Source organism: Drosophila rhopaloa, unplaced genomic scaffold (genome assembly GCF_018152115.1).
Source record: "Drosophila rhopaloa isolate 14029-0021.01 unplaced genomic scaffold, ASM1815211v1 contig_150, whole genome shotgun sequence".
Lineage (NCBI taxonomy): Eukaryota > Metazoa > Arthropoda > Insecta > Diptera > Drosophilidae > Drosophila > Drosophila rhopaloa.
The window spans coordinates 2,303,086-2,322,926 of record NW_025335029.1 but is presented as its reverse complement, the minus strand read 5'-3'; the positions used below and the strand labels follow the sequence as shown (position 1 = coordinate 2,322,926).

At 37.2% G+C, this 19,841-nt stretch overlaps 3 protein-coding genes across 3 annotated transcripts in view; 1 reads left to right on the top strand and 2 right to left on the bottom strand.

Moving 5' to 3' along the window:
- LOC108046714 (basic-leucine zipper transcription factor A) overlaps positions 1-19,841 on the top strand; it is a 61,117-nt gene that overhangs the window by 29,341 nt on the left and 11,935 nt on the right. Inside the window, exons 3-7 of the mRNA XM_044456671.1 lie at positions 95-190; positions 292-313; positions 10,136-10,215; positions 11,534-11,678; positions 18,796-19,094. Coding sequence (XP_044312606.1) covers positions 98-190; positions 292-313; positions 10,136-10,215; positions 11,534-11,678; positions 18,796-19,094 — 639 coding nt within the window. The 5' untranslated portion in view covers positions 95-97. The remainder of the gene's footprint in view (positions 1-94; positions 191-291; positions 314-10,135; positions 10,216-11,533; positions 11,679-18,795; positions 19,095-19,841) is intronic.
- Positions 6,302-7,011, bottom strand: LOC108038532. Its single transcript, XM_017115360.1, has 3 exons — positions 6,754-7,011; positions 6,527-6,703; positions 6,302-6,475 (listed from the first exon to the last, which is right to left on the bottom strand). The coding sequence occupies exons 1-3, from the start codon at positions 7,009-7,011 to the stop codon at positions 6,302-6,304; spliced, it is 609 nt and encodes a 202-aa protein (XP_016970849.1).
- On the bottom strand, positions 12,951-18,276 carry LOC108046712 (phospholipid-transporting ATPase ABCA3). The gene is made up of 2 exons (XM_017126568.2): positions 13,099-18,276; positions 12,951-13,033 (listed from the first exon to the last, which is right to left on the bottom strand). The coding sequence occupies exons 1-2, from the start codon at positions 18,255-18,257 to the stop codon at positions 13,015-13,017; spliced, it is 5,178 nt and encodes a 1,725-aa protein (XP_016982057.2). The 5' UTR covers positions 18,258-18,276; the 3' UTR covers positions 12,951-13,014.

Sequence of the window (19,841 nt, the reverse complement as noted above, 5' to 3'; positions counted from 1 at the left end):
TGAATTGACCTTAATAAAGTCGACTGCGACTGCTTCGAACTTTTTACCTTACTTTTCTTTCCACCGCCAAATAATCCCATTTCTTCGCTTACAGAAAATGCTGATACTGCTGCCGCTGCTTGGTATTTTTGGTAATGGTCTCGTTGCTGAAGTCGAGGCGAATCTGAGTCTGGGCTTTAAGGCCATCAAAGTGAGTTTTTGAACAAAAACGAAGCAGCCATGAAAATCTTTATGAATACCATTAATGCTCTCTCCTTAATTATGCAATCCCATCCGCCGTCCCTGGATCAGTTGCCAAGGCATCCCAATCCGGGTAAGTTCCTTAGGATTTCCCTTGATTTCAATTGAATTGCACAAAGTCGATGCGTATTTGCAATCGTTTTGGGGAAAAGCAGACTTACGAATTTCATTTGCTGTGTGCTTCATTAATCAAAGGCATGTCCTGTCATCATCATCACCATTAAGTGGGGCCCTCAAAAATGATTTTCTTAATTCATAGCTTAAACCAAAAAAAAGCTAGGAAAACACATTTATTTTTATTTACCTTGCCAAGCTATCAATTTGAATCTGGGTTTTCTTGTTGGACTTTGGTAAATAAATATTCATGCCGCAGTTTTGTGGTAAGGAAAGACAGAAAGTTATCAAATTTCTTTTGGAATTGGGTTAAACCAATGCAAATTGTGGTTGCGGTGAAATTAGTTATAGTGATTGATATTTTAAAATAGATTAAGAAATAAGCTAAACCGAAATACAGTAAAACTATTAAATTAAGAAATGACTATTATTATAACTTAAAAAGTTGTTCTAATCCTTAAAATGTGTTTAGAATAACAAAAAATTAGGAACATATTTTTAGTTTATAAGATTTTGAAGTCAAAAACATTTTTATAAAAATGCTTTAAAACTAAAAATAGACTAATAAAGTTAAATAAATTAAGAAAAATATCTGAATTAATATTGAATTGTATTTTTGGTCGGCAAAAGTAAAATTTACAAACAGTCTTTAAAATCAGTTTTTACTGCATTTCACTTTTTAAAGCAAACGGCGTTAGACGAGAAAATGTAATCTTTTTACCTTAATACATGTCAATTTTTTGTATTGCCTAAGACTTCGCCTAAATTACACCAATTTTAGAGCTTATTTTTCAGTAAAAAGAATAAAGGGAATACCAAAAAGCCTGACACAATCGCAGAACGAAAAAAATTTCATTAAAACTTGCAGACAGGGAATGTTTTCTTTTTTGTTTCACTGCCTTCGTCGTTTTGGGGAAAGTTGTGAACCAGTTTCCTAACATTTATTGTGCACCTATATCCAACAGATCCCGGATTAGTAGATCCCATCTCCTGGGAAACACTCACACGCACACGGGCTCAAACGCCTAACTAACGAGTAAAGTGATTTTAATGGTTTTATGTTCGATTCGTTTTCTTCATTTTCCATTTTCCCCCACTTTTTCGTGGGCATGTGTATGTGTTCAATTCGCTTCGACATGTGCCATTTTCCATGCTCTTTCTCTGTTTTCTATGCTTTCCATGCAGTCCCCCACATGATGTCGTAGAAAGCTGTTCAAAATTAAACAGCAGCAGTCCGAACTGTGCCAGAAACTTTTCGATTCGAGGGCGTTACAACAAATCCAACCCATATCGTGCTGCCAGAATAGCTGCATATACACTTGTATATATAATATTGGCCCTTATTCCCCGTACTCCGTGCGAGTCAAAAGTTTTGAGTCAAATGCCAATACAGTTTGTGTATGGGCAGGACCAAAATAAAAGTTAGCTGGCCACGCTGAGCTGAGTTCCTGGCATGGCACGTAGTCCACCGACTGGTTCTGCCCCGGGCTCATATCAATGCCCCAGCACGATTGTTTGCCACTCACACAGGCAAAAAATTATAAATTCTCTAAATCCTTATCAACATCTCTAAATAATCGTATCAAAATATTTATACTTATATTAGGCTGCTCCTGAAAATGGGGTATTTAAATATTGATTTGTTATTAAAATCATTGAGAAATTAATTGTTTGCAAAACTGTATATATTTAGATAAAGCTCTAACCGTGTTAGAAAATGTAAGTTCCCTTTAATTCTTTATTTAAAAAATTAATACATTTGAGTTCTTTAGAGATAAAAAGTTTTCTTATTTTCGACTTTTCATTGAAATTGTTATTTAAATATTAGAAACTGTCCCTTGATGTTGCAAATAAATTTCAAATACATACAATTTATTCAAAGTTGATAAATAAAAATATATTTAAATTAATGTAATATATTAAAAATTTCTTTTGCTGGGCTTATGCCTATGATTATGATTATCACATACGAGCTAAAAGTATTCATAACAAGAAAGGAAAGCTAACTTCGGGCGGAGCCGAAGTTGATATACCCTTGCAGAATACTCTGTAAATTATATTCTCCAAAATTATTCATATGATGCATTCTTAATACTCATAAAAAATCCCAACTTCCTAACTTTAAAAACACCAAAGTTATGACATTTCCAATCGTTCAGTTATATATCAGCTATAGGATATAATCGGCCGATCCTTATGAAATTTGGTAGGTCGGATTGGCTGGCCAAATATACCACCCATAGAAAATGCCGACTTCCTAACTTTACAAACACCAAAGTTATGGCATTTCCGATCAATCAGTTATATGGCAGCTATAGGATATAGTCGGCCGATCCTTATGAAATTCGGCATGTCGGATTGATTAGCCAAATATAAAACCCATAGAAAATCCCAACATTCTAACTTTACAAACACCAAAGTTATGGCATTTCCGATCAATCAGTTATATGGAAGCTATAGGATATAGTCGGCCGATCCTTATGAAATTCGGCATGTCGGATTGATTAGCCAAATACAAAACCCATAGAAAATCCCAACTTCCTAACTTTACAAACACCAAAGTTATGGCATTTCCGATCGTTCAGTTATATGGCAGCTATAGGATATAGTCGGCCGATCCCGGCCGTTCCGACTTATATACTGCGTGCAAAGGAAAGAAGGGTGTGTGCAAAGCTTCAATTCGATATCTTTAAAACTGAGAGACTAGTTCGCGTAGAAACAGACAGACGGACAGACAGACGGACAGACAGACGGACAGACGGACAGACGGACAGACGGACATGGCTATATCAACTCAGGAGGTGATCCTGATCAAGAATATATATACTTTATAGGGTCGGAGATGTCTCCTTCACTGCGTTGCACACTTTTGACCAAAATTATAATACCCTCTGCAAGGGTATAAAAACATTAGGTGATTACATTACTCATTTACAAATTTCTTTGGCTTAATGCCAAAGTTACTATATTGATGGAATTTGTTCTCTGTGCATACCCCAATCGCTCAAGCCGAGGGCACATTGTCCAGGCAGCGTGGAACAAGTTTATTTAAACTGTAGAACTTGCTCTACTCTACGCTCTTCGCCGCTCTTCACTAAAAGCCGAAAGTTATCGGAACACCAAAAACGGCTGAGACGCCGTGAACTTGGCCAAACATTTTTGCAAATACGTGAAGCAACGAAGAGTTTTCACAAAACACGCCAGGAACAAGAAAGTTCACTCCGAATGAGCTGCGAAGATTAGTCAGAACATATCATTTGCAGACGACGCCATAGAAGGGCCAAGTCATATAAAGGAAAAGTTTTTCAAAGTTAACTTGCAGGGGGAAGCCACTTTTCAAAAGTTCCCTGCAATCATAAAAATTGAGATTTATGTCTGCTTCCTTTGAGTGTATTGCACTTTCAGTATTATTATTCATTCAGTTGGTAATTTAAATTTTGATTCGAAAACTTCGTCACTTACATTGAGACTAAAAAAAAAGTATTTTATATCTAACGATTTAATTTAAAAATGCTTTCCTAAACTTTTACTTCAAATGGTGTAAAATTGTTAAGAAGAAATTAAATTTATTGAATTATTTTATTTAGTTGGAGAAATAATAATCACTGATTTTGGCTAAGAGTCATTAAAACAAGAGTCTAATAGAAATTTTTAAGTTTTTTAATAATCTTTTAAAATTTAGAACTTTAACTTACTTATTTTTATACACTTGCAGAGGGTATTATAATTTCAGTCAAAAGTTTGCAACGCAGTGAAGGAGACATTTCCGACCCTATAAGGTATATATATTCTTGATCAGCATCACCAGGAGAGTCGATCAAGCCATGTCCGTCTGTCCGTCCGTCTGTCCGTCCGTCTGTCCGTCCGTCTGTCCGTCCGTCTGTCCGTCCGTCTGTCCGTCTGTCCGTCCGTTTCTACGCAAACTAGTCCCTCAGTTTTAAAGCTATCTGCTTGAAACTTTCCCAAAAGTTGTCTTTCTATTGCAGGTAGTATATAAGTCGGAACGAGCCGGATCGGGCGACTATATCATATAGCTGCCATATAACTGAACGATCGGAAAAGCCATAACGTTGGTGTTTTTAAAGTTAGGAAGTTGGGATTTTCTATGTGTTTTATTTTTGGCCAATTAATCCGACCTACCGAATTTCATAAGGATCGGACGACTATATCCTATAGCCGCCATATAACTGATTGGTCGGAAATGCCATAACGTTGGTGTTTGTAAAGTTAGGAAGTTGGGATTTTCTATGGGTTTCATTTTTGGCAAATCAATCCGACCTACCAAATTTCATAAGGATCGGCCGACTATATCCTATAGCTGCCATATAACTGAACGATTGGAAATGCCATAACTTTGGTGTTTTTAAAGTTAGGAAGTTGGGACTTTTTATGAGTATTAAGAATACATCATATGAATAATTTTGAAGAATATAATTTACAGAATATTCTGCAAGGGTATGTCAACTTCGGCTCCGTCCGAAGTTAGCTTTCCTTTCTTGTTTATTTTCTCTTTGAGACTTGAATTTAATTTTCTCTGTAGGAGCCCAAATTTCTTGTTAGCTAATAGTGTTTTGGCCAAGCTCTTTTGAGCTCGTTGAACTTGTTAATACTTGTACGTATAGTACCTTGAAATTCCAGCAATCCTTGCCAAGTGTGTTCAAACATGTCCTAGGGCCATTGGCAATCTGTAGTGCAGATTTAAGTTTGTGAAGTAGAATTGGGCACAGTTTTTACGCCTCAATCACATGATGTCCCATGCAAACACTCGAGAAGCAAAAATTGCGCATACGCAGCATGGGCTGCAGCTCGAACCGTTTTTTTTTGCTCAACTTTGTGGTCTTTTCCGAAGCCTTTTCTATGATCCGCTGCGGGGCCAACGGCGGAGGGCACTCAAAACTTGTCGCACACGCTCAAGTGTTGTAAATCTTTGCACAAAATGAAACTTTATTTGGTCATGGTCATCAACGACTTAAGTAAATCTAAAACTCTAAGTAAAACAAACACTACATAGAGCCAAAGGAGGTCCGAGTCCAAAGCCAGAGCCTCACTGAGGCCACATAAAACAAATAAACTGCGCACACGTGACCCCAAACAGGGCGTATGTCGGGGGGCGGGGCTGGTGATGATGACCCCAACAAAGGGACACGGGGTCACAAAAAATGTGCCACACCAACAGAAAGGGTAGACAACGAACCACAGTTCATTTCGAAAGGCAAGACATCGAGTTGGGGCGACAAATGTATGTCCTATTCACAGAAAAAATTAGGTATTATTAGATAATTATTCACAGAAATTCAAAATTTGTATTTTAAAGTCACAAGAGAATATACTTAAGAATATTTTTCAAATGCTGTTTTGGGAGTTAAAAAACGCCAAATTTGTATGCATACTTTAACAATTTATTATATGATTAGATAAAATCTGTGATAAAAGAGCCTCTTAATTAAAGCAATATTTGCTTAAATTGAAAGAAGAAATAATATAAACAACTTGATTTTAATATTTATCATTCATCAAAATTTAAATTTTCGACCCATTTTAATGTTTGTTGTTTTTTAAGTTTTTGATGACTTATAGAAAGATGACCCAGATGTTCAGAATTACTGCGGTCCGGCTAAAGTCAGTTTCCGTTTTTAGCGCTTAAAATCAGGTATAGGGAATATAAGAAAAAACTTTATTTTTAGTAGGTTAATACAAATTGGAAAACTGTACTTGCCATAGTAACGACCGGAAAACTAATTGAGAGCCTAATTTAATTGACACGACTTTGTTGTTTTCGGATAAAAGTTCCGAATGTTCAAAAATAAATATCATATAATTACAAATTTCATTACTGGTAGATATTTGTGTAGCAAATGGCATAAAGTTCATAAAATGTACTATAAAAGCAATGCACATTTAGATCATTAAGTTATTTTTAATAGATAACCAATGTGTATGTAAAATATTATTTAACTTTAACAAATTCACCCATTATCTCAGTACAAATTCCATTTGGTCGTTTGACATTATTCTCATCAACCGCCACCAGGGTAAGTATCATACGATTTCGTCCAGAAGGCATCGTCATGCCAGTGCCAGCATATGCCTTCATGATATATGGCTCCAAGTAATATACCGTCTGGAAAACATACATTAATAATAGAGAAAATGTATTAAAAAAGATGCTTACTCCTTTGTTGTTAAAACATTTTGTGAGAGCATCTTCATTATTGATAATATATTTTGCAAAACTAGTGTACCAAAATTGTTTCGGGTCGTAAAATATTTTGCAGAAATCGCGGACTTTAAGATTAAGAATAGTCGGCTGCCAAGTTCCACGGTCCAAATGTAAAATGTTAAGTGAGCCCTAAAAGTGGGTAACATTAATAGATAATTTGAACTGTAATTTAAAATTACCTCAATGCGATCCGTTGGCTCTACATCCCACCAAGTAGTTAAATTTCCCGTTATGTGAAGGCCATCTGGATGCATCTCAAAGTGCATAAGCGACAAATCGAACAATTTATCCACATCTAAAAATCCTGGTGGCTTATCTTGACACTTACTAAACACATCTTCATCCTCAAAAACATATTCGTAGTTAATTTCAAACGAAGGGTTCACAATTTTCAGCAGGATTAATGCCTGCCATAGCAAGAAATATATGAGATCCATTTCACAAATTTTTCCCGAATGAGAGCTTAAGTTTTTTGATGGCCCTTTTATATATTTTTGTATATAATAAACATTTCCTGTGTAGATTGATTATCGTAATTGTGTAACGTATGAGATCTTAATCAATTTAAATGATGTTAAAGGTAGCAAAGATTGTCGTGTTAATTAAATAAACGTGTTAATGTACATTGGTCATATAATCAATACGCTTTTTGGATGACTATTCAAAATAAATGATTTTTAAACCACGCAAATCTTTAAAAACATTTTGATTAATTTATTTTTATTAAAATAGTCTTTCAACTTTCCACCAATTTGCATTATCCGCGCTGTCTACATTACATCACGGTTAAAATGTAATACCTTCTGATGATCGAGGTTTTTTTGAAGAAGGGTCACAGTACTTCCTGTACGTTCATATCGCCAAAGTCGGAAGCTGCTACTCACCCTCACGTTGCAAGTTCAAAAACGTCACAGTCTGGGGTGCAAGGTTTTTGAACCCACCCAAGTGTGTGTGTGGGTGCCCAATGCACTATGGGGTTTTTGACCTGTTTTTGTGGCATTAATTAATAACTCGGTCAGTTTTGGAGATGTCGACATGAAACTTTACCAATCGTCATTATTTGTCCCTAGGCACATATAGTGTGAAAATCGTTTGGATCAGGAAACAATATCCTATAGCTCCCATAGGAACGATCGGTTAAAACTAAAAAAAAATTAATGAAATTTAAAGAGCTGAAATTTGTTGGTCCATGCCTATAAAAGATGATGATAATAAGTGCAACAAAAGCAAAAAGAAAAAAATTCGTCAAACTCAAAACTCATCGGCAGCCACGGATACATATCGACTAACAATTCGCCAGTTTGTCGGCAAAATGATTCGAATTTGTCCAAATTAACGGGCAACTGACAGGACAAACATTTAAAAATGATCCTCATATTATAAATAATTTGTTCATCAAACATTGTATAGCCTTTTCTTGCTCAAGCCGGCCCTTTCCGCTATTCCAAACAGCAACCAAGTCGGCGTTGGAGAAAGTGAGGTTATCTAAGAAAAATTCAAATTGCACCAATAGTGCGGAAAAGTGCACAATAAGACTAACATATTTTTGCTCAGAATTGACAAGGCTACAACATACACTTGGACGCATTGAAAACTAATGCAAACTTCTATTTTAAAACTCTTCCCAAAGTTGAAATTTGTTCCTCAAAATTCAGCTTAAGGTGCATTTATAAAGTGACAAAATATTAGTATAAACACGCATAATTTAAACAATTAATACATTTAACATATAGTACAAGCCTGTGAGATCAGTTTACATTTGTTTTTTTCTTTTCAAATGGTGTTTTACACGAATAAATTAATTTCAAAGAACGCCTTGAAAAAATTGCAAACTTAGCGCTGGTACTTTCGCATGCAACAGCTGACTTTACAGCTGTTATGCTAACATATGCTGTTAAGTATTAACATTTTGAGTATGAGGCATAACAGTTTGATGTTCTGTTAATGCATTCCCATTTTTTTTTTTTTAATTAGAGCACTTTTAAAAAATGACTAAATGCCACATAAAGTGGTCAAAAACCCCATAGTGCAATGTAGACGACTTCTTGTGAGAGCGGAAAAAAAACACATTAAGAAGATTGCACTTTGGAAAATGACACGATATCGCAGGAGTGATGGGCGCGGTGCACGTAGATACTTCCGGCATTGTCCGTTGCTCGCTGGGAACTTTTCAATAATAAACCTAAATTGCTAATGTCATAAAGATGCGACAACGTGCCCATATTCATTACAATCAGCTCGCAATGCCAATTTTCGCATTAACCATTGATGCCAAATGAATGATGGTGGGCGGGGCACACGTCTCGTCCTTCCGTAAAAGTCACGTAGTCAGTGAAATCAATTCAAAGTGGAAAAGTACAGGGCACGTACCCGATCCCCTTGAACACAAAACACAAGTGGGTGGGCTCCTGTTTCGGTCGGTGCCCCACGACCTGTGTCTATCCGCCAAATTCAGCTCCACATTGCGATTGCAAGTGTCCCGCCACAAGCCCAAGTAATTGTGATTGGCGGCTACACATACGAGTTTTTGGCCAGGCCAAAACAAGAGCCAGCACACAAGCAGACAGCCAAAGGACACAGAAAAATATATTTCTGAAGTCCTTCAAATAATTGTATTTTAATCATTTTTAAAAAGCATCGAAACATAGTTAAAGAAATGCTTGGAAATAATAATACTCAGAAAACATACCCTATTTAGGTTAATTAAAATGAAAGCTTAGAGTATCAAAATAAATCCTAAGTAGGTATAAATATTTAATTATCTAACGGACAAATTTAAGCCAACGCAAAATTTATGGCACAAAATAATTTTACAAATAACAATTATTGTTTTATGTGGCTTAATAATAAATAGGCAACTAAATATTTTAAATGATAAGTATCCTGATATTAACAATTTTGTAAATAATTAGGTATTCTAATTAAAATTTTTATTCTAAGAATATCTATTTACAAAATATAAACTGAAAAATTTGATCTCAGCTAAATATTAATTAATTTATTTTTCAATATAATTTTATCTTGATCTAAAATATATTTTTTCTCTCTGTTTAACAAAGAACGAGGCAAAAACAAACTTTTGCGGGCTAATGGCATGCCATAAAGCAGCGGCATTTGTCAATATCAATTTTGATGAGACACGGAGGCAAACGATGGCCTGGCAGCAGGTCTATTGTTTGCGCTGTAAATATGCGATTCCAGCGAAATTTATAACAAACAGCACTGACATTAATTGGGTTCCCATTCATTGGAATTGCACATACGACATGTATTACGCATTTGATGATATAAATTAGCAGTGAAATGAAGGCAAAGACAAATTAAATGTATAATAAACCAGTCAAACCACTGATTCCCTACGATACGTTTGAAGTTCGTATCGCCCTTAAAGAGTTTATGTGCAATTCAATTCGAATTCCTTTGCTTTGGAAAATTTTACTATTCTTATGCTCATATACCTCGTCTATTTTCTATTTCCCGAACTATTTTTGTGGTGACAACAACGGAAACCAACGCAACATCTGGATTGGGATATGGTCTTGACTTTGGATTCGCCTGCAGCCAATTGCAGCGTTGGCAACACAACATTCGCACATGGAGTCACATTTAAATTGGATTGTAAAACTCAATGCGTTTGCGAGGTGAGTCGCGGGTCCCAGGTCCCAGTTCGCAGCCTTTGGCCAAATGCTTTGGGCCATCCGCACAAGAGTTGGCCACAAACCACAGACATTCCGAGATATATATAAACACAGATACAGAAATTGGGACACAGAAAGCATTTCGGGCCAAAAGCCAACTGCAGTTTTGTTAACCGATTCTCGTTGCCTCGCTGTTGTTTAACCTGTGCTTTTCTGGCTTTTAGTTTCAGCCTTCCTTGTGTCCTTGTAAATTTTTGGTGGAATTAGCGCCAACTTCTGCACCATTTAGATGTGAACTGCTTTTGCTGGGTAGCGATTTTAATTAAATTTTAAATATAAAGTGTGAAATGCTCGGAGCTAAAATTGCAGAGTAGTTTTTAATAGCGGTTGTAATGGAGGGAAATTCTGTTTCGTTAATGAGTTGAAAACAGTAATTAACGGACATTCTTTAATCTAAAAGTTGCTCAGAAATAGTTTTTGATTGTAGTAAAAACTAAAAATAATCTAACAAAAGTTTACATATTGCTTATCATACTTTAACTATTATAAACCATATATAAATACGGGATTAGTTTTCATATTGTCTTGATTATGCTTTATGTAGTTTTAACATTGAGTTCATAATATTTTCTTTCCTAACTTTTTGGCCAAGATTTTTTACACTTTAACTAATTTGCTTAGGTAGAAATATTTTGAAAAGAAATTTACATAAACTTTGTGTACTAGGTAAAGTTGAATATTTAAGAGGCTTTTTAGTTTTTCTGAATCCAGGCAAAAGAGACTACGATTAAAGTTCACTCATAAGCAAAGTCCAAACAAAAGAAAAACTAAATCCTTGACATTGCTTTATGACCAGACTCCACCTATATAATCGCTCCTAGTTTTTCCATGTCTGGTTTGGTTTTTGCACCTTATTTCCAGCTGCGCTGGTAGTTTATCATGTGGCATAATACAAGCACAAGCACTCGGAATTTATGCAATGCAATTTCGTGACGATGGCAAAGACAGGGAATGGGAGAAAAAGTATCATCGGGCTCTGACCGCTTAGAGGCGAAAAGTGGATTACAAACAAAGCAGTGAGGGTCCGCACGAAATGTTAATTTTCCCATATACAAGGGCACACATAAAGACACGAACGCCAAGCAAAAAAGTTCGTGGCCAAGTCGAGGACCCTGCCAAGTTTTTGGCCATTCTCGTGCGATTGGGCCAATATTTTCATTACATTATGACTTTATTTTCGGCTGCCCGGCCAAAGCTAAATAAACAACCCAACACCAGCGACAACGGGCCACATTTAATGTATTTTAATGTGGCATTGCAGAATGGCCGCCACGCCTGCTCGACGCTCTGCCCCAACGAGCAGCTCCCGGCGCCGGAGGACACGATTTCCTGCCGATCGCCGCGCCTCGTCGAAGTTCCCGGCCACTGTTGCAAGATGTGGCTCTGTGAGAATCCAACAGCTGATGGTAAGTTGTTCATTTGCACTTGGAGAAAAATATGTATTCCACTCATCCAAAAGTTTAACCATTTGTCCAAGTTATTTGATTGAAAAAAATTATAAAATCCAAGATCTCTAGAATTTTTAGATGCCTGATAATGAAGCTTTTCAGACGATAATTAAATGCAATATATTTTCCATAAATTACCGATTACCCATTGTCATGTTAAGGTTCTAGTTTGTAAACTGGCAAAGATAGTTAACATAAATTTTACTTATTTGAGAACACAAAAATTATTTTCTTAATGTGATGATTATTTTTGTCATTTTTGCCTTTCCGAACAACATTTTTTTTTCAGTAAAATTATCATTGGGAAATCGAAGAGTCAAAAGTTAAAAAAAAAACTCATCAATCCTTTTTAATTTTCACATCATTATCCTTTAAAAATATAATTGAAAATATTGTTGCTTTTTGTTTGAACTTTCTAGAAGAAATTTATACAAGATTAGTAAAAAAATTTAATTTTAAAGCACCCAAAATATTTCATAAGCGTCCTCATGCCTATTTCTACAAACCTAGAACAGATCTAAATGTTTTTGATTTATAAAAGATAATTGAATGAAGTTCACAGGAGAGTAATTCGAAAACTGACCAAATGGATGACCAATTTAGATGATATTTCTCCCAGCGCAGTCCCATTTCCACTGCCATGGCCTTGTTATTGTTTTATAAGTGTGTTTATGGCTGTGGCCATCCCATTGTGTTCACATCCTGCCCCTCCCCCCGCCCACTGGTCTGAGTTAATGGCGCTCAGGGGCGTGTCGTGCTGTGTCCGATGCGCAACTTAATGCTTTTTAAGCGCCCCGAAAACCCACATCCTACCCCGAAAACCGTGTAGTGAGTGCAGCGCATATTTATGAAGATGAATTATTCCATCACGAGACTGGAGGCCACGAGCAGGAGCAAATGCTGGAGCAGCATCGTAATTACTTACACAAGGATTAAGTGTTAATTAAACGCGCAGAATGCAATAAATAAACAAGATATTAAGCGTTCCTGCCAGCAGCTACAGGGTATAGCCTTTGGCGACTTAAATGGAAAGCCGAGCAGTTGCGATATTAAACGAGGGGCTCACGGGTTCCGAGGAGTTGAACACATTTCCAATTCTGGCCAGCAATTAGTGCAAAGGGAGTCCAATACGAAAGGTCATCGAAAATCAATAATTAAATTCCGTAGTTATTCCGTTTTAATAATCAACAAAGTTGTATGTATCGTAAAACATTTAATAGGTAACAAATTAATGTATTGAAAATAACATAATTATTATACAGCTATAAAAAGTAAGAAACACAAAACCATTTAACTAGCAACACCAACATTTTCTGAAAAAGTATAAAAAATGACTTTTAAAAGATTAATACTTCTCTATAAAAAGTTCAGCACATACCTTTTAGTAATCACTAAAGAACCTTCCCGCTGTGCAGCAAAGTCTAAGAATATTTCCTCCAACCGTGTTTGCATAATTAAATAATCTTCAATATTCAATTTGTTCATGTTACTTTCAAGAAGCTGAAAAATTTTAGCCAAATTTGTTGTTTGTGGCATATAGTATGTTATTAGTCCATTGTATTCCTCCTTGAATTCAGCACCAGGAACTTCTCTCAATATAAATCTATTTACCTTTAAAACTCGATCTGGTAGTGCATTTTCCAGGCCTAACAAAGAATTTTTTTTCTCATTTGTTGGATGAACTTCTGCAAAATAATTATTTTGGCTTGAGGAAGAAGAATTTTCCACTACTCTCTGAAAATGTTTCTTTTTATGCTTGACTTTTATTTTGAGTATGAGACCCTTTGAGTACTGGATTTTTAAGCCTTGAACTGATCCTATGCATTTAAATAGGCCATCCACCATTATGGCTAATCGGGTGCACAATGCCTCGCATTCGTCCATACTGTGTGAGGTCAGCACGATTGACTTTCCGGCAATTCGAATGGCACCTATTACCTGCCAAAGTTGTCGTCTCGCCGCAGGATCCATGCCACTGGTGGGCTCGTCTAGATATAAAACCGAAGGATTTCCGAGTACCGCTATGGCTGTGCTTAGCTTTCGCTTATTACCACCACTATAATGTTTCGTTCGCTTATCCAAGTGCTTTTCAAATCCAAAAGATGTTGCCAGCGTCCAACTTATTGTCCTAATGTGACGACGTTGCACTCCTTTTAATAAACAATAAATTTGTAATGTCTGCCGACCAGTCAAATCATCGAACAATGCATCAAACTGTGGACAATACCCAATTTTTCCATAAATCTTATGAGTGGATATGTTTTCGCCATCCAAGTATGCTTCTCCGGAGGTGATCTTGTGATCTCCAGTCAGCATCTTAAAGGTTGAGGTTTTACCAGCGCCATTGACTCCCAGGAGTCCAAAACATTCGGCATGTGAGACATGAAAGGAAACTCCCCTCACAGCCAGCTTATCTTTATAGTGTTTGGTAATGTTATTTACCAAGAGAGGTATGTCTTTCCTTTCGGAATTTATCATTTCTCTAACAATCAATCTCTCCGCCACTACATCCTCATTTTCGAGTGAAGATCCTCCTCTGGAACGTTTTCTTCTGGAGCACAATTTGACTAAAGCTTCGCCAATCCATCCGAATATCTTAGCGTCAATCAGAATTGGTAGCAAAAGTAATATTAATCCCACCGTCACTAGATATAGGATTTCTGGTAAAACACCAGGGCTTTTCCAACCGAAATATTCTGGAATTTTACAGCATATTGCAACAGTTCGGCAGCGTTCTTCTTCAGATAATTTCGTAATGCTGGGCAAACTGCAGCCCTTTCGAATATTATATCCTATGTGGATGTGAAGAGCGGCACTGGCCAAACTGAAGTGTGGAAATATTCGAAAGTACCAGGCAAGTTCGGCTGCCACATGTTTCAGCTGAAAAGCCTCAAAATCAAGAGCTACGACTAGCATAAACATGCCAGTTCCTGCAAAGGTATTGAAAATGGCAATGCGGGTAAAACCTGTTGCAGCATTGGAAAAAAATCCAGATAGAGCATAACTTAGGGTAATGGCAGGAAATCCAAATATCAATAGAATGTAAAAGTAACGACTTAGATCTAATGGTGTTGAATAGCCATATTCTTGATAAGCAGCAATCGTGAATATAGACGTTAAGGCCGATATGATAAATATGAGATAGTCCCAAATCAACTGACTTGTCCAGTAAGCAACCACATCTACTCCACTCAAAAATTGCAATAGTTTGGCCCGAGTCTCTCGCTCCTTTATGACGGGTATCGCATAGAAGGACGTAATGAATGCCATGCATAAGCTTAAATTAATGGCTATTTCGGCGCCCAAACGCTGTGCTTTGTTTAGACGCAATGACCTGGTATCGTCGCTGTACGGCAAAGGATCATTAGTTACGTATGTGGAGGCCTCCTTTCCCAGGTATTTCATGGCCAAGGCATTATGCAATAGGTTAAGCGTCAATGGAGCGGTATGCAAAGGTTTATTATTCAGCCACACAGTGATGTTATCCCTTCCAATGGTGATCCCCGCCAAATAATCAAAATCAATTCGGTGATTTTCACTCATGCCACGACTTAGAATGTAATCCTCAAAGCTCATCTCGCCTGTTTTTATTAACCTGGCTCTATCACCGTAACGCTCCAAATGCCTCTCGTAAGTCTCACCTATCGGCGAGGCTTGATCAGTGGCATTATCATCCAATATTACATAAACATATTTGTACTGAAAAATGGATATGGGCATGGCGGGTAGTTCGAAGTAGATCCTTCCACCCCGCGAATTCAGTACGGTCAAGGTCATAATTATTATGGGTAGACAAATCTGTATTACCATAAGCCAGTAATATCCTATGGTGATGTAAAATTTCTTCAAAAAGAGAGCCTGCCAATACATAGATAAACGGTTAAAAGTTCCTTTTTCCTTTGTTTTTTGATCAAATATCAAGTCCCCGAACGCCGTACTTTTATCAGCCTGCGGCACATCCTCTCCCCCCTGAACTCTCTTCTCGCAGTTGACTTCAATGAAAACATCTTCTAAAGTGGCTCCACTCAAACCATACCCCTCCAATTTCAAATTGGCACAATTCTCATCCAAATCCATTAATAACGCCGCAAAGTTCTTGGAGTAATCGTTGGGCAGGCGATAAGTTAGTTCAGTGCCCAACTCCCTTTCCAGTTTCAAGTGAGGCACATGCTTATTTATTAACTGCGTTACTGCGGCCACATTGCAGCCACTCATCATCATGCAAATTAATTGATAGCCAGTGCCAAATTTCTTCTTCAAATAAAAGGAGGTACCCTGACATTGCAGCAGACCATTAGCTATGATGGCTATACGATCGCCCAGGACATCAGCTTCATCCATATAGTGAGTGGTTAACAAAATAGTCCTTCCGTCCCGCTCGCTTTGGAGTAGATCCCACAGACTTCTGCGACCGGCTGCATCGATCCCGGAACTTGGTTCATCACAAAGTACAACCCGCGCATTTCCACACAGGGCACAACAAAGGGCCAACTTGCGCTTCATCCCACCAGATAGTTTTTCGGCGGCCACAAAAGACTTGTCCTGCAATTCCAACATGGTTACATACTTATTTACCTCATTTTCAACAGCCTTGACACCCCGTATTCCCTTCAGCTTACTAAAGAACTTAATATGATCCCGAACACTCATGTTGTTGAAGAGTATATTAACTTGCGGACAAATTCCCAATGATTGCCGTGCTTTTTCCAATTCAGTTCGAATATCATAGCCGTTTACTATGGCCGTTCCATTTGTGGGCTTAATTATTCCCGTAATCATATTGATGGTTGTGGTCTTGCCAGCTCCATTATGTCCAAGTAATACTGTAATTTCATTGCGATACATCTTTAAATTGATGCCCTTGACTGCTCTATGTTTGCCAAAAGTTTTTTGAAGGTTGCACAATTGAACACCCATATCCCTTTTTTTTCTACAACTGTGTTTTTGTTTTTTCGGAGATCCGCTTGTGGAGCTTTCGTATTTTTCTGTTTTTGAAACAAATTTAATAGGCACAAAATCCATCCAAAATGATCTGCGAAAAATAAAGTCCCATCTACGAGGTATACCGTAATCACCTGGAAATATCTGTTCCACATAAAGGCAAATGGTGAAGTATATAAATCCCCCGAATGTCATGGCCATGATCACATAAAACAGGGTCAGATCATCATCATCTGAGACCGGCTGAAACATATTGTTCCAAGTAACTCCCTCTCCAGTTCCTTCCCACTTTATTATGACATGGATGCCAAAGCCCAGGGCTGAGTTCGAAAACACCATGCTGATGAGCAGTTTTTCAAAGAGGTTCAGACGTTCGTAATAATAGTAGGCAAATGAATAGGGTATAAAGGTAATGAACCAGAGTATAGAGGCCACTGCAGCAGCCGTGCTGGCTTTCGTAAACATTACCGCCAGTAAAAAGCAAAAACATATGCTGGCCACAACATAGGTGTGCAAAAATACTAGTACAGGAATCAAATTTGAATTTGATAGTACGGCCACGGAATAGTAGAGCTTAATCATCATCAGAAACATGATAAGAACCACCACCACCATAAGCAATACATAACTCTTTACGAACCACGCCATCCAATGGAGCCAGTTGTGGACGCCGATCAATTTCATTATTTCCTTGAGCTGCAGCTCCTTTTCGGTGGTCACATACTTTGTCACAGTCGAGCAGGGATAGATAAAGCTGAGCAGGATTACGAAGGGCAGTAGCTGCCGTAGGCCACTCAACAATTGGTCATAGCTAAATGCTCTATAGGGAAATCTCTGAACATTGATAGGCGGCAGATCATTATCCTGGATACCCGAGGCCAAAGTAAGCCAGGACATGGTTAGGGCATGCTGGATGGGCAGGAAGCCCTCTCTTATATAACCAACCGGCACGCCGCCATCATTTTCCTCTCTATTACGGGGTCCAGTCGAGTCGTATCCCAAATGCAAATTAGCTGTCCTCCAGGTTTCTATTACTAGGCCTTCCATGGTGCGCAGTTCACTGGGAAAACGAATCGAATAATTTAAATTAATCGGATATCCGTTATCATTCATTGCCACTGGTTTATCTTCAAATTGCACTCCGGCCAAAAAGTTATGCATTACCATATCCTTTTCCATGTGCGATGCAGTGTCATAGGGTCGAGTCCCTAGGAGTTTGAGCCGCAATACCGTAGCATTCATAACAGCACTATTGAAAGGTGTATCCGGAGTGAAACAAAGGAAATTTCTTGGTATATTAAGTGATCCATTCTCGTGCATTATTCGATTTCCGAGCGTAAGCTTCTTCATATAAAGCATGAGGTCCGATGTTGATTCAGGGACGTAATGAATTTCTGGCTTATATTCCGGCCTTACTATTAATCGCAAAATTACTATAAGACAGAGAAAAAGCGTTGGGAGGAGCAGAACGCAAAATATTTGAATTTTTTCATTCCACTGAAGAATCCAATTTTTCCAAAGGAGTAGCTTTAACTTCTGCCAATCTCCCACGGAGTATACTTCAGTTTCGGAGAATGATTCCCTTTCTAGCTTCATTTTTGTAAATATTTTTTAATTTGCCAACGATCTGATTTGAAATTCAGTGACAGTGGAATAATTATATTGGGTAAAGAAAATATTTTTCAACTTTTGATGCACAAAAATAAATTGAGGAATAAATCTTCGGAGCTGTTTTTGCATTTCTTTGAAATATTTTTTTTTTTTGAAGTTAGTACATACTTATGTAGAAAATCATAGTCCAATGATTTATTTTTTTTATAGCTTGAAAATAAATAAATTTTTTTAGTGAGTTCTTGAACAAAGATCGTTGTTTATCTAAAGGTCCTGTTGTGTTTGTGCCTTAAGTGCAATTTCTTTCCAGCTCCTGACATTAATTTTTAAGGTATTAATTGTAATCTAGATTATTACAAGATTATCTGGTAGAAAAGTACTAAAAGTCTTAAACCGGTTCTTGAACGAAGATAGATGTTCGTCCTAAGAATCATATTTCGTGCCTGCCATTTGGCGGTGATTAACGAGCCCCCCGATCATAAGCATGCTCATTAGCAATCCTTTGCAACTCCACTCGTTGCAGTTTACGCCACCTGCCACAACAGCACCACCAGCGGCAATTGGACCGCCTGCAGCCGGAGCTGCGGCCTTGGCACCGCCACGCGGCACACCACCACCCACGCGGGTTGCCATCAACTGAGCAATTTGCGGCTCTGCGAGAATCGCAGGTGCGACAAGGACGACCACGAGGACAATAAGCGGGGCAGGAGTCACCCCCTAACCCACAAGCGAAAGCTGCATCACGCCCACAGCCACGCCCATCAGCATTATCATCACCACAAGGAGCACGAGAAGCACGATGAGCCTGCCCACAGGATACGAGTGAGTGTCCTTTTAATGACGAAACACTTTTGCCACTTTGGGAATATACTGCTAAACTGGTAGAAATGAGTCTTAATTGTTTTAATTTATTTTGTAAATGTTTTTGATTTGTTAAAGTAATTGTTAAACCTCTACAGCCATTTAACAAGCACAATAGACATTAATGCATTACTTAGATGTATGTATAGTAAAAGTGCAAAAAGGATATAAATTAAAATTGTAATAAGTCCTGAATGATTTCTCATATGAGCTATCATTCAAATTTTGGAGTAAAAACCAGTCAATTCAAAAAGGATTAAATTAAAATAATAATGAGTCCTGAATGATTTCTCATATGAGCTGTCATTCAAATTTTGCAGTAAAAACCATTCAATAAAAACATAAGTTTAAAATTGAAATAATCACATATATCTGAGCATTTATTTTTAATCGTTTTTTTTAAGTTATTAAGTTATTAAATATAAAAACTTTGCTGATAAATCAGACTATCTAAAATTATTCGTTTTCTTGTTTTTTTAGTTCCGAAGTAAATTTAATTGTAATTCAAATAATTATTGAATGTTATTAATTTTTTTAATTTAATAAAAACCTTTTGTTTCCTAAAACTTGAATGATTAGTAAAATATCTTTAACAAAGGTAACAATACATTTATTTAAGTTAAAGGTTGGTTTATTAACGAGATCTCTAGCTATCTTTGTATATGATTGTTTTTTAAAGGTGAATCACTAATATTCCTCCGTATTGCC

Bases quoted from the DNA above. Each gene is read 5' to 3' on its own strand.
- LOC108038532 (XM_017115360.1), bottom strand. From the start codon at position 7,011: ATGGATCTCATATATTTCTTGCTATGGCAGGCATTAATCCTGCTGAAA. The intron at 6,704-6,753 runs GTAATTTTAAAT...ACCCACTTTTAG, and splicing joins AGCCAACGGATCGCATTGAG to GGCTCACTTAACATTTTACA. The intron at 6,476-6,526 runs GTAAGCATCTTT...TATGTTTTCCAG, and splicing joins AATGTTTTAACAACAAAGGA to ACGGTATATTACTTGGAGCC.
- LOC108046712 (XM_017126568.2), bottom strand. From the start codon at position 18,257: ATGAAGCTAGAAAGGGAATCATTCTCCGAAACTGAAGTATACTCCGTG.